This window comes from Melozone crissalis, unplaced genomic scaffold (genome assembly GCF_028551555.1).
Source record: "Melozone crissalis strain CALT ecotype California unplaced genomic scaffold, PUWL_Pcris_2 ptg000107l_1, whole genome shotgun sequence".
Taxonomy (NCBI): Eukaryota; Metazoa; Chordata; class Aves; order Passeriformes; family Passerellidae; genus Melozone; species Melozone crissalis.
This window is the reverse complement of record NW_026535884.1, coordinates 2,430,709-2,445,670: the sequence shown is the minus strand read 5'-3', so window position 1 is coordinate 2,445,670 and position 14,962 is coordinate 2,430,709. Positions and strand designations below refer to the sequence as shown.

The 14,962-nt window shown below is 45.5% G+C and overlaps 1 protein-coding gene across 7 annotated transcripts in view; it reads left to right on the top strand.

The window, feature by feature from the left end:
- CAMTA1 (calmodulin binding transcription activator 1) overlaps positions 1-14,962 on the top strand; it is a 242,505-nt gene that overhangs the window by 66,559 nt on the left and 160,984 nt on the right. For all 7 annotated transcript variants that reach the window (XM_054292023.1, XM_054292022.1, XM_054292025.1 and 4 more), the window contains exon 4: positions 13,632-13,767. In XM_054292023.1, the coding sequence (XP_054147998.1) occupies positions 13,632-13,767 (136 nt within the window). The remainder of the gene's footprint in view (positions 1-13,631; positions 13,768-14,962) is intronic.

Here is a 14,962-nt window from a genome sequence, read left to right as displayed (position 1 = left end):
ACAGATTCACAACAATCTGGCAAAGATTCGCCTCAAGTTACACTTGGTTGGCGTTCTTGCTATGCACACTGTAACAATACTTTAATATAATTAAATTTTAAATTCCGTGTAGAATCTGGTGGGTAGGCAGATGTACCGGTATGTTAAACTTTATGTCACTTAAAAATGGTTCTCAAGTACATCAGAGGGAGCCCAGCCAGCTGTAAAATGATCTGCTTTATGGCGCTGCTTCGCAGCTTTGGTGTCTGTGTTTTAATTACAGCTGTACCTAAAGCCTCACACCCTTGGATAACTCTGATGGGCCGTTTTGTTTCCTCTAAGTTACTGACAGGATGTAAAGTGACATGAGGGAAGGTGCTGCCGGGGTTTTCCAGAGCTGCTCTTTGTGACAGCGTTGAGTTTCTGACTCGTGCTGCAGCAGCTTTGTTTGCTGTAACACAGTGCAGTCTGCTGCCTGGGGCTGCTGCGCCTCAAGTGGCATCACCAGGGTGACAAGTGGTAAAAGGAGTTTTAGGAGCCTCTTTGCAGCCCTGGGTGTGTGTTGGGACTGATGTGAGGAGTGGATTTGTGGCCCCAGGACTGGTGTCAGGGCAGGTGAGCATCTGCCCCTCTGCAGCCCCTCTGCCCCCCTGGCTCATCCCCAGCACCAGCACCCACCAGCTGAGATGGGCTTTGCCCACATTTGCTCTGCAGTAAGTGGAGGCAGTGGCTGGGCTCGGTGCAGGATGAAGATTTCCAGTGCTGTGAAGTGGGAATCTTGTTGCTTGGCAGGCAGAAACCATTAATGGTGCTGTTTCTGGAAATAAAGAAGTGGCCTCGTCCGGAGGCATCCCACGTGATGATTTGCCGAGTTGTGCAGCATGATTTATGCCTAGCCGTGGGATTATTGTTTGCTATTGATTCTGAGGGAGATGAAGCATCAGTAAAAGCCCATCAGAAGCCTCCCAGTGGAATGTGAGAGCTGGAAGCTTTCCTGACAGAAATCCTGTTGCCTCTTTGGTGGTGGCTCAAAACCCACTGCCCAGCCAATCTCCAAGCATCATCTTGCAATCCTTTCTCCTTCAGCATTGCCTGTCTCTGTCCAGCAAGGATGTACTTGGTGCTGCAGGGAGGTGTTGAGCTGAGAGCTACTGGTGGATCCCTTGGGGATCCTCTGGCACCCTCTGCTCTGCTTCCAGCAGACAGTAGCCATGTCACTCCCTGTCCTTTGTCAGTGCATGTGTGATTCCTGCTGCCATCAGTGAGAGTGAATTGTGCCCATAGTATTATTCCTGTATTTATTTTGTACATGTCAAGGATAAACTAAATTAAGATAAATAGGGCTGTTCCATTTCACTGTTCAATTTACAAAATTTTGATGAGACCAATAACATCTGTCCTGGTTCCATCTTTTGGCCAGCTGAAGGTGGCTGTGGGTCTGACAGCTCTGCTCCACCTGTTCCCCAGCAGTGTTTACAGACAGGGGATGTACGAGTGAGTCATTAAATCTTTTGGTTCTGCCTCTGCTCTGTCTGACTCTAGTAGAGAAGCTGAGATGGTTTGGCTGACAAAGAGCTCCACCCTCACAACTGGAATTGTTGTGTTGCCTTAAGTGCTGTTGTAAAAGGCGAGTGGTGGTGAACACATTGCTGTGAGCTGCAGTGGAACTAAAGCCTTAGTGGGGTGTGCCTTATCTGCAGCTTTCCCTTCTCCTGCTGACCCTGCAAAGGGGAACTGACGTCTCCTGGTTTCCTCAGGAGAACCTGGACACCAACTTATGAAGTGTCAGGTTATGGCTGCATTCCTCTCCTTGGATGTGGGTCTGAGGACCAGAGCAGCATATGGAGTGTCCCTGCTGTCACTCTGTGCCCTCTGGAAGGTGACCATTTATTTCTCATCAGTCGAGCTTCTTGCACAGCAAATGGGTCATGCAGGGGAGATCTTCTTGCTGGATAAGCAATTAAGTAAAATAAACCACTCAGAGGACAAATTATGCAGGACTCTTGCCCCATAACAAATGAATTAATTGACTTTGGTATTTGTGGGATGTTCCCACTATTTTATTTAATTCTCTCTGGCTAAAGGGCTCCTGTGTTTCTCCCTGCTTTTGTGCTGCTGCAGTGAGTAAACAGGGTATTAGGGGCTGATTTACACAGTTGCAAGCAAAGGAAGCAAAGTGATAATTGCAGGAACCTTTCCACATTTCCTTAAGAGAGACAAAACCTCTTCTGGCAGCATGTCCAAGAGTCTCTGTTTGACTTGTTTCTCTGGGGTGCCATCAGTTCTCCCTGCAGCCTCACAGAGCTCATTCACAGCAGTGTGGCAATGCAGCGTGGGCTGGAATCATGACCTGCACACAATTGCAAGGGCTTTGGAGGCACCAGTGCTGCAGGGCACCAGTGGGGCTGCTCCTGGAAGCACAGCACAGTCAGGAGCTGAAGTGGGCTGTGGGTTGGGGCTGTGTCTCTGTGGCAGTAACCCCAGGTTGTTTTGAAGGCTTTGTCTGGATCTTTGGAAGCAGTGGCTGCTGTAGCAGTGTGTTACGTGGGATATCACATGGAGCAGCACTGCAGGATTACAGATCCTCACCCTCAGCTGGGCTGATAACTCATGAAACCATTGGGCCAAGTTGCTTGGTTTATTTACAGTAATTAAATTAAAGCTCTGATACAAATCTTTGCTGTGTAACAGGATTTGTCAGCAACTAAGAACTGGTGACACTGTTGGACCAGTTGCCAAGAAAATTCTCCACGTGTAAGGTGACATTGGGTTCACCAAATAGTGCCAGTTCCAACTCCCAGTGCCAAGGTGGAACATGGTTCTTCCACTGTTCAGCTTCCACTTTGCAGATGCCTCAGGCCAGGGATGGTAACACTGGTGGTGATGTGGCATGGGGACCTGTCTCCCTGCTCAATGGCATTTGTGATCCCAGACAGCTTTAGAGAATCCAACCAGTGCTAAACTGTGCAGCAAACTTTTTTTGATAAACTGTGGCCTTTGAGAAGAGCACTGGCCAAGAGCAGGGCAGTATTTTGTGCTCTGTTTTAAATTTAGGACATGAAAGATTTGGAGGATTTTATAATCTCAGCTTTGTGTGCTTGCTCTGCCTCCTCTTCTCCCACTGGTTTTACTCCCAGGCTTTTCTAACTGCTGCTCTTGTCTGGCTTCTTTTCCTCCTCAATCCTTGCTCTCATCTCCTCAACTCCTTAAATTTATAAAAACGTCACTTGTAATCCTGCACAGATCCCCGATCTGGAGGGACTGTTATATTTATTGCAGCTTCCTTTATTCTGCCCACCTGCCTTTACCAAAATCCCTGATATTGGCTGAGATATTTGGTCACAGCCAGAGGCTTGTGCAGGTGGGAAACCACAGTCCCACTGTTGTAGTTTTGATGTGCCAGACTGGGCAGTGGTTAGAGAGGGGTTCTGCCCTTAGGAAGGACATGAGGGCACTCTAGGTAATGTATGAAAAGGATCAAATGAGTAGGGTTTGGTTTTTTTTCTTCAGATTATGTAGTTCATAGGAGAGCTAACCTTTAGTCCTAGTTTCTTGCCAATATTAAAAATTTGAAGTGTTGAGTTTGTAAGGGTCCCCAGGACGAGGTGAGGGATGAGAATCTGACTCCATGTTCTCAGAAGGTCTATTTATTATTTTATGATAATTATATTATATTATATTATATTATATTATATTATATTATATTATATTATATAAAGCTGTACTAAAACTATACTAAAGAAAAAGGATACAGAGAGAAGGCTTAACAAGAATGATAATAAAAACTCGTGACTCCTCAGAGTCCAACACAGCTGATGGTGATTGGTCATTAAGTTAAAGCAATTCACCTGAAACCAATCAAACATGCACCTGTTGGTAAAAGATCTCCAGACCACATTGCAAAGCAGCAAACACAGGAGAAGCAATCAGATAATTATTCTTTTAGTTCTTTTCTGAGGCTTCTCAGCATCTCAGGAGAAGAAATCCTGGTGAAGGGATTTTTCAGAAAATCTGACAGTGACAGTGAAGTTCTGGAAAGTGGAAGTCTTGCATGGCATTAGCACAATTGCAGCATCTGACTCCTTGCAGGTACAAGATGAGTCTCCACTTGGCACCTGAACAAGTAGGTTTCAAACATGCCAAGGATTTGACAGTTGCATAAGATCACAGGCGGTGGGAGGGAGGTGAGAGGAAAGCTGTGGGGGCCGTGCTTGGATCCTGGGAGAGGCTGGGATTCCCAGCACGGCGCTGCCAGGGCGTTCTGTGGGAAGCACCAGTGTCCATCAGGGAATGCTTCATGTCCTGGGGTTTGGTTTGGGGCAGGCTGAGTGCTGGGCCTGCTTCAGGCCCTTATTCCCATCTCGTGCTTCTCCTGTGGCAGCTGAGCTGGAACGTCCTTGTGAGAACATTGTCCTTGGATTTTAACTTACCAGAGAAGGTCATGCCTTCCCTGCACCACTGTGTCACCCCTTGGCTGTTCTCTGTCAACCCAGCTCAGAAAATAACAGAGGTAAGAGGAAAAGGAGGGTTTTGATCAAAGGAAATTGGGCAAACTTTGACCCAGCGATGCTGGGTGCTGTGCTGGGTTTGGGGACAGTGAGTGTGGCTTTGTGGTGGGGTGACACAAGGTTTAAAAGAGCAGTTCATGCTGCATTGTAGGGTCACAAATTAGGGCATGATAGAAAAGGGATTGGCTGTTAACAAGAGTTGGTTTAGGCTAAATTAATCTGAAAATGTGTCATTTCATCTGAACTAAAAAGACTGGAATGTAATTAAATTCCAAAGTAGGATGAGCTGAGAGGGTGTGAGAAAAGATAAGCATCAGAATAAGACAATAATTGAGTTTGTATTGTAAACACATTCCTGTAGGAATTTGGGATTTTTAAGCTGCTTCATTAGAAATTTTAAGTCGAGAGTACTTAACAGCTTGGGAATGTTTTGGAGAAGTGGTTGACTACTTTTCTATTTGTCTGTGTTCTTTGTTTGCAGGATTTTCTATATTTGGGGTTAATTCTCTCTTATCAACTACTAGTTTATTAATAAGTTTGAAGGGGAATAAGGCTTAAAATTAGAAAATGTGTATTTCCATGTGAACCTGATTGTTTTGTGAACTCCTGTTTTTCATCTCATTTTCCCTAAAAATAGAATCTTTAATATATACAAGTACCATTAAAACACTGGTAATTCTGAAGAGCCTCACATGAAATACTGAAGCAAATGTTGTCTTTGTTCTGTGCACAAGTTACTTGCTCAGTCCATCAGGTAGGAATGAGCCAGGTCAGGTCATGCTGTGCCATTCTCCTGTCACTCATGGCAGTTGTGTGAGGGAGAGCTCATGGCTGGGATGAGTGGGGTGTCATCTGAACAGATGAGTGAACGCTGATTTGAGCACTAATCAGCACAATCCCTGCTTGTCAGGCTGTTTGAAAACCTCTACAATTGATGGTTTGAGACTCCTTTCTCACACCTGTGCAGTGAGTGCTGGATGGGGGATTGAAGAAATGGGTGCAGCCACACTCTGAGCTTGATCCAGACCCCAAACACTGTGGGGAAGGGAGGTGATGAATAGAATTTAATTCCTCTTTGGTGATGTTTCACACCCTGCTCAGCACCTTATGTTATGGAGTTGTGTAGTTTTTTGCAAAAAAGTTTTTTGCAGAAAAAATGCAGACAGGTTTTCTTCTTATTGACTAAAAATACCCTTAATTCTGAAAAATTACTTTGTGGATCTTCATATTTCACAGACTATAACTAGATTACTACCTTTTACTGGAATACTTTGTGTTAATGAAGACCGATTAGAATTACATAATAGATTTCCTCTAAAGAAGGCATTATGTAGTTATTTTTTACTGTCTGGCATTCTAGTTAATTGCCTTGTCATCATTAATTGATGGGACTAAATTGATATAAATAAACAGATGATATTTGTGAGGTTCATTTGAAAGAGAGGAAGGGCTGAGAACAGGAAGCTGCAGGGCATTCCAGCAGGCTTGGTCAGTGCCAAGACTTGTGAGCCCATTTGGAGGAGTCACAGTAAGCTCTGCCCTCCTTCCCTGGGAGTCCTCGCTTTGCCTGGACAGGGCTGGGATTGCTTGTGCTGCCCCATCTTAAGGCTGACCTCAACAGCTGGCTCAGTCCTAAGCTTCAGCCCTACAAAGAGCTGATGGTCCTGGTTATCAGCTCAGGCATCCCAGCCTGCCCAGCTTCTGGGACAGTTTGAGTGTCTCTGGTTTCCAGTTTAATCCAGATTTATGTACATAGTTGCTATTAATCAGGAATCAATGGAGTCCCAGCAATCGATGGAGTCCAAGGCAAATCAGCATTTTTAATTGAATTGCAATATTGCAAATGATGCTTTTGCCAGGACAGAGTGAGCTGGTGGTGGCTGTTGAGCAGCAGTGTTCCCTCTCCAGCCCTGTCCATAGTGCTCTGCCCATCTTCTGCTGTGCTGATGGGGGACAGATGTGTCACTGGACCACAGCTGGGGAGCTGCTCCCTCCCACACCAGCATCACCAGTTCCTCCAGTCTCTGCTGTTTCTCTCCTTACAGTGTTAGAAGTTCATCAGCTGTTGAACTGCATTTACAATTTGGAGTGGTTCTCAATTTAAATTTATAATTATTTATTATTATTCAATTTTCACATATTTACAGATTTTTACAGTGTCTCAAGTCATGAGTCAAGCTGCATGCTGCTAGCAGAGGGAGAACCCTTTTTCTTCCTCAGACCTCTGCTCTCCTCCCATCCCCAGTGAGATCTTTCCCAATTAGCAGCAAAGCCCACATGGCTCCCACCAGCCTCAGTGCTGGGGAGGTGACACCAAGGACATGGTTCATTTGCATCATGGCAAATTTCCCTGGTATTTGGTGTTTTGGACAAAACCAAGGTAAAATCTCCCTGCTATGTGGTGCTTTGCACAAAACCCACTTTGACACAGTTGTGGAAACCTTGTAAGCCTGGAGCTGGTGTTGTTACAAGTGGGCAAATTGAACAGGAAGTAAGTTAACTAAATAAATAGAATTTTTGTTCCGTTTTCTTCCTTCCCCATAAGATGCAGCAGTGTTTGCACACACATGTGTTGCTGCTGCACTGGGAAGTGAGCAGATTTAGAACTGAAGTACCACCCACAGGAGGAGGCTGTCTCCAAATAATTCTTTTAAAAGTTAATTGGAGCCCGTGGTCCTCACTGCAACAATCTGTGTCCATGGAGAGAGCAATTGATAAGGCAGAATGGCTGCTGGCACCTGGGGGCTGGAGCCCTTTGGTCTGTGTGAGCACAGAGAGGGAATGGGGCTCTCCTTGGTGCACCAGGGCAGATGGTGGTGATTAATCTGCAAATAGTTTAAAGCATTCATGAATTGTAAGAATTAATTCCCAATAAATCAAATGGTAGCCCCATGGGAGTAGGGAAGAGAAATAAATGAGGGCTAAAGAAATTGATAAAAATCCTTGAGCAATAAAGAGATGAATGCCAGTTCTTTTAAAATTATATTTAAATGAACAAAGTTGATTTAACTGGCTTTTTTCATACCTTGTACTAAGATTTAGTTCTACAGCATGACATTATATCAAGAAATAATTTGCAGAAAGACTTTTTAGCATTTCATGTGCATTCCACTTAATGACAATTTTAATATTCTGTCTTTGGTCCTACATCGTTACGGGGAGGCTTCAATTGCTCGGTGTGCTGAGGAGTTCATAAAGATTGTTTCTAATTTCTTTTTCAAGTCTGTTATAGAGTTCAGAGTGATCAACATGTGAATTATCATGTTGCTGAGTAAAATGTGGGGAAAACTGTTGTTAACTGCTTGAACTAAATATGCAGCTTTGGGACAATGCTGTTTCCAGAAGTATTTTCCTGCCTAGGGAGCTCCAGGCAAGGTGCTGAACTGAGTTCTGACCTGCAGAGCTCACACACCTGGTTGGGTAAATAACATATCTACTTAATTTTTAACTTGTTTTGGGGTTTTTTTTTTTAATTGTCTCTAAAATGAAAATTATAATGATGGAATTCATCAGGCTGAGTAGCCATGATAGGCAGAGGTGCTGTGTGAGTCTTTTGTGGAGTTCACACTGAGGGGCTGAATCAGATCAGTTGTATCACTCCTATTAGTGCTGGCAGCACTGTTACCTGTTTTCTAGTTGTGTCAAGAGCAAAGACATGAATTTCTGACTCATTAGTGAGTATAGGTCTTAGCACAGAAGGAGTGGTGCTGGTTGGAGTTGTTGCTGTACTGAGGTGCCTGGAGCTGCTCTTGGCCTCTGCAGCCTGACAGGGACACCCACAGGGACATGGACAAGGCTCTGCCTCCCCATCACTCTCACTGAAGGTGCTGTGCTTGGCACCTGCCTGCTGTGTGCTGCAGGGACATCGCTGCTGGCAGGGTGATCAGCCTGCCTCTGTCACAGAGCTCCAGATGTTCTAGGGGTTCACTTCTCCACCTGCCTGCTCTGTGCTGCAGGGACAGCACTCCTGGCAGGGTGATCAGCCTGCCTCTGTCACAGAGCTCCAGATGTTCTAGGGGTTCACTTCTCCACCTGCCTGCTCTGTGCTGCAGGGACAGCACTGCTGGCAGGGTGATCAGGTCCTGCCTCCATCAGCAGAGCCCCAGATGTTCCAGGGATTCACTTCTGTACCAATGCACCATGCAAACAGAATTAACTTCACAATGTGGTTTTGTGGCACCAGCATCCTGATCTCTCCTTAAATTGCCCCAAGGAGTTGCTTTTGGGGTAGGACTTGGCACTGGGTATCCCAGCCACACCAAGGAGATGGCCAGCAGCTGTGTAGTGCTCTGCAGCTCGTGTTGCAGCCATCAGAATTTATCCTGATCTTGCAGAAGGGCTTTCCTTGGCAGCCCCTGGCAGTTCTGAGCAGTGGCACAAAAGCCAACTTGGCACTGGCATTGTTCAGTCCTGTTTGTTGGAGCCACAGGTAATTACTCCCATACTTAATGAATCACATTACTTTTATTGATGAACACAGAGGCTACATGCTGGAAAGAGGAGGTAAGGATTAAGTTTTATGGCTTACTGCTGCTATGAGAAGGAGCATCTAGACACCAATTAATGCCCCCTTGATGGGATTAGCCATTGCCTTAACTGCAGCTCAGGATAAAATTGCTGCGTCTGTGACTTTCGACTTTAACTTCTTAAATATTGTAGATATGAAGAAAATTCACTTACATCTTAAATGGAAATGACATTTAATTCTAGATACAAAAAACTTGCAGCCTATTTACATTTCCTTGTGATTTATACCTCCTACTACATGGATAAGAAGACTTATCTGAAGTCTTTATTTCATCCCTGTAGAGTTCAAAGATCAGAAAAATTTCAAACATATAATCTGTGATTCCTTCAGTTGCTGTGCCAATAATCCCAACTTGCAGTGTGTATGGTGGAGGTTGTAATGGCAGCAGCCTCTCCCCATTAGATGCCATGGCTTTCCAGCAATTATGGTGAAGTCTGAACATCTACATTAAGTTTTTGAGGGGCTTTAATTTGGTTTTTGTTCCCACTGATGCAGGCTGGGCACATGCTGGGGTTTCTTTTCTTTCAGGGCAAGTGTGAATCATTGCCTGAGGGTCAAAGCCAAGCATTTATTTAGGAGGGGAGAAAAAAAAAGTGTTTGTCAAACAAATTTTTGTGTGATCTGCCAATGTTACAGCTGTGGTGGACAAAATCCCCACAGTCTTGAAAACGTTTGCCCATGTAAATACAATTTTAACGCTTTTTGTCAGTATGTAAGAGATCTACCTGTTACAGCATCCTCCAGGTGCATCCCTGGGCTGGTGGGACAGGCTCTGCCTTGGCCTTGGGTGCCTCCATCCTTACTGAGCCTGGGTGAGCTCCTAAACCATCAGTGAGTGTCCAGGTATCTGCATGGCCAAGGGCAGGTGAGATGCCAAGGGCTGCAACTGCTTGAGATTCCTCTTTCAGTTTTCCATTTGGGCTTTAATCTTCTGATAAGCCACAGGTGCAGTGGGGGGAAATGTCAAGGTAAATGAAGACTTCAAGAGCAGTGTTCCTCAGGGGAGAAATAACTTCAGTCATCAGATATTTTTCTTGGGCAGAAACAAGAAATAAGAGATGAGGTGTTTGTGAGAGCATGATGTCAATCCTGACTGACAGTCCCTGTCCATCACTGCTGCAGTGTGAGGACAGTGCAGAGAAGAAGGAAATAAATGATAACTTGATCACCTGCAGTGTTTGCCAGCCCCAGAACTCTGCATGGCAGGGCATTGGCTGAGTGGGAGGCACCTTGTCACATTCACTCTTGGCACTTCTCCCCATTCCCACACTGGTCTGGATGAACACAGCTTCAAGGAATTCATCTTCTTTGCATTCCTAAGGAAAGGAGGACAAGAATTCTGTGCAATATTTTCTTGAAAGGCTGCCTCTTTTCATGTCTTCCTCCAGGACTCCAGCTTTTCCCAGCCACTTTCTGCATCAGTAGGTTGCTCCTTTGGGAAAGCAGAAGTTAATTTCTCATTATCATCATGCATAGATGCAGAAGATGGAAGATAGTTCCCTCCTGTTGTCCCCTGGCTCTGTGATAACTTCACAGCCAGAGAAAATATCATGCAGGTGAAAAATGGCACCATGCAGGCTGTGTGCAGGAGCCATCCCTCAGTGTGCTGGGTGGCAGGGATGGAGAGGATTTGTCACCCAGGCACTGGGGGCAGCTTCTGCTTGTGCACTGGGAGGTACAGGTGTGCTTCCTCTGCTTTATGGTATTGAACATCCATATTTGTCCTTTAAATATCCTCCTTGGATTGGCACTGGAATAAATGCAGATGAGACAATAAAAAGTAACTCTTAGAGCCATGGACCTTCTCAAGGAATGGTTCTGGCTGATTTTGCTCCATTATCTTGAAAAAGAGACTCTTGGATTTGCAGTATTTGCAATTCCCTTTTGGCACCCCCAGCTCCTGAGGCAGTAAAACGTAGTTTTCATTAACTGATATGTCTGACATTTACCACATCTCGATGTGACAATTTAGAGGGAACTGGTTAAACTGAAAAGCATTTTTAATATTGCAGTAATGTGATTAAGGGGAAATCTCTGTCCTTCAGGCCAGAGGGACCTAAATTTGAGCACTAATGGAGTGACAGATGATGCATCAGTTGACCAAAATATCCTAATCTTGCTTTCTGTTTATTCCCTCTTTGAATCCTGGTTCCTGTTAACAAGATAAGTAGGTTTAAATTCCTATGACCCAGGTGGGAAACTTAATCCAAAAGAAACAAAACCCACTCAGAGCAGGACTTAGAGCCAGAGGTCAGTATGCACAGCTGAGCTGGGTGTCAAATCCAAAATGACCTCTCTGGAAAATCATCCCTGGAAATCCCATTTCCTCTGTTCCTCCCTCTCTTTGTCTTACTGAGGGAAACTCTGGTTTATCAGTGGCCTGGATTACTCCTGAGCTCTGTCAGGAGCCTTGGGTCTCCCCAAGCAACAAGCTCAGATCCATGGCTGCAGGGGATAATTGTTCATGTTAAAAATAAGTATGAAAATAGAATTTAGAATCTTCTTCCTGGCTGTAGCAGGAATAATTTGGGCAAAAGTAGCTCTTAGGCTGTTGTGTCAATTTGTGGGAGCCTTGGCTGTAGATAGCAGGGTGAGAGGGGGAAAGCATTCCAGATCTCATCAATACTTGAGACAAAAGACTTTCTGCTTTGCAATTACTCTTCCTGTCCTTCCCTCTCCTTCCCTCAGGCCACAGGCAAGGAACCAAAATAGAGATTAGGCAGCTTTTAAATGCCACAGGCTTGTAAAGGAGAGGAAATCCAGAGCTGATCAGGAGCTGCAGCCTGCGCTCAGGCTTGTGACTTTGTCCCTCTCATCTGCAAAGGGAAAAAGGAAATCCCCAAATTCAGTCTGAGTGGCAAAACCCCCAGAGATCTGGGCTGGAGTCACATCTGTCACATGCCCTGGGAGTCCCCGGCAGGCTTCCCCTGCCGTGCCTTCCCACATGATCACTTGGCTGCTCTGGGGGATGGATGAGCAGGGCTGAGCTTTCCTCTTTTCTTCCTTACAGTGGGTGAAATGCAGCAGCAGCAGCGTAGATCAGGTTCAAATTGTGTCTCATCTCATGAAGTTATCTTTAAAAACCAGCTGCTTTCTGTGAGCCTTAAAGCAGCTCGATACACTCTTATCAAAATCGAAAACTGCTCCAGAGATCCTTAAGAGATTTTGTTTCATTGGGCTCAATTTTCTATAAATCTCGTTAACTGCTTTGCCAGTGCCCTCTCACTGTGTTCCTTTTTCATTGCAGAATCAACCAACAAACCCTGTTCCAGCCCTGCAGAGCAGCAGCCAGGCTGCAGAGCTCAGCTCTGCCCTGCCTGTGCCCGCGTGGCACCGGGGGCGAGGGAAGCAGGATTTCCCTGGCATCAGAAGCCTCCAGCTCCTCTGTTTTGTGGAAAACCATGTGTGTGAGGGCAGGGGCAGCAGGCAGGAGCTCAGCTCTCTCTGGTTTTTCATTGCCTGCCCTGGGTGACTCCTCAGCCATGGACACAGCCCCAAGGTGCCTGGGGGATCTCTGGCGTTGTGAGAAGGGTTTAAGCTGCCAAGTGCACTGACTGGGGGTTTATAGAATAAACACTGAAATGAGATACACAATACCTCCACTGAATTAATGCACTGTCTCCAGTGCTGTCAAACAGATACCGTGGCTGTGCTGACACCCCAGTGTTTATTTTCAGGGTGATGAGGAGGAGGAAGAGAGGAGGAGCAGCCTCCCCGAGCCCTTGGGTCCAGGCTGCTGGGACCTGGGGCATAGGGGGAGGTGTAGTTTGGGAGGATGGGGCTTGGCTTTCTGGCCACAAGCAATAAATATTTGTGTGTGTGTGGAAAAAATACTCATTGCTTCCCACCTTGGAGGGTATTTGTATTTCTTGGTGTTACAATAGACTTGCCTCAGTTGTGATTTGGCTATAAATAGCAAAATCTCTCTACACCCAAACTACAGTGGCTCCTGTCTGCTGGGCATCACCATGCCTTTAAGGACATTTCCAATTGCCATGGTAGTTTTTAAGTGGAAGAAGTTTTCCTGTGTCTTTGAAGTTGAGCAGGTGCTCAGAAGGGAGCAGGTTACTCCCTGTCTAGCACTGATCTAAGCAGAGCAGTGAAACCAATGTGTAAGCTTGTGCTTTTATCCTTCCCTTCTGTTTTGCTTGTTTATTGTCATTTTAAGCCAACATCCGTGTCCTGGTGAAGCCTTAGAGGTGGTTGGAATCTTATTCTGCTGATGTGTTACCAAGAGAGAGAAATTGTAATTAAATAACAACTATCATTTTTTCCTCCTAAATTTTCTTTCCTTCTAATTTTCAGCATGTAGCAGTCAAAATACATCCAGTGCAAATGCTGGCTATTTTATCAGAATTCCTTTTATTTTTTTTCTTTAACTTTTCACTGGCTCTTCCTGCATTAGGTACAAGATCCTCACAGAAGAGTTTGCAGATTGCAGATATCACTTCAGCCAGGTAACAGCAGCAAAAGGGGAACATTTATTTTATTTGACACCAAATCCTGACTGTTGCTGTTCTGTGGAGCCTTTTGCTGGTCTGTGGGACATTGTTCCATAGAAACTTTCAGTCTGGTTTTGTTGCTTTATGTAACCCAAACCTATTTCTTGCTTTTAGACCACAGAATGGTTCTATGATCCTGTACAACAGAAAGAAAGTGAAATACAGGAAAGATGGATATTGCTGGAAAAAAAGGAAAGACGGGAAGACCACCAGAGAGGATCACATGAAGCTGAAGGTGCAAGGAGTGGAGGTAGGAGCGTGGTGGGGGTGGCTGTGGGCTGTGATGGCTCCCCAAGACACCTCAACCCAGCAAAGGCTGTCCACACCTTCAGAAAATGACTCCTATTTGCTGAATTCTATCTGTTACCTCTGGTTTTGGTCTTAGTTGCTGGCTGAGGTTGAACCCCAACTCGCCCCACTCCCAGCAAATATATTTGTTCTTTATTACTCCTTTGAGCAAACTGTGAGTACAGCTTCAGCACCCACCTGTGTGGCTGCTGGCTGGGCTGTGTGACTGTAGAGTGTCTCCACGCTGAGCATCTTCTGGTAAACTCTAATTTTTGTACCAGGCACTGCCCAAGGGCAGCCTGACACCTCAGGGTGGGCTGCACAGCACTCTGTAACCATGGCAGCTGGAATGGCTCCAATTTATTCTCACAAATCTCAGCTTAGTTTTGGTAGAAATTGCTGTAATTTCTGTGTGCTGATGGAGTGTTGGTCTTGCAGTATGCAGGGAAAGGATTTCTGTTGAGTTTGACCCAAAATCCATGTGTGTTTTGAGAGAACCTTTGCTCTGCTGATGGTATTCAGCCACTCAGACACATTCATGCAAGTGATTGCACCTGAGGCATTATTTCTGAATAAGCTCATTTGTTCTGAAATATGTCATTGTTTGACACCACTTTTCTTTCTTAACCTCCATCTGCATGAGGAGAGAGCTGTTCTGATCACTCTGGTCACTTCTGATGTTAAAGGTTTGCGCAGGTGTGGATAACAAGTGCATTTATGCAAGTTTTATATTTGTTAAATAGCAATTACTTGTTCTGGTAGCAGAAGCCCACGTGCAGAGCTGTGCCCAGCTCATTCCTAAGACAGCACGGCTGTATTCCCAACACTGGATTCCAAACTTGGGGCCAAAGTGGTCCAAAGCTGTGAAAATGTGTAATTGCAGTGTTCAGCTGTGTTGTTTTGGCCAAGGAGAGTGTGAGGCTGCCGGGTGTGTGTTTGTGCAGGCTGGGTTGATTTTACAGTTGACAGCCTGTGAGCCTGGCTGGGGAAATTGGGGTGTCCATGACAGGCAGAGCTTCACCTGTGTCTCCAGGCCTGTCAGGCTGATGCTTTGCAAGGATGAACCTCCCTCCTGTTGGGGTGAGGGGCACCCTGCTCTCCCCACGTGGAGCTGAAACTCCCCCAGCATCCCCAAAATCAGTGCCAGCAATGGAAAG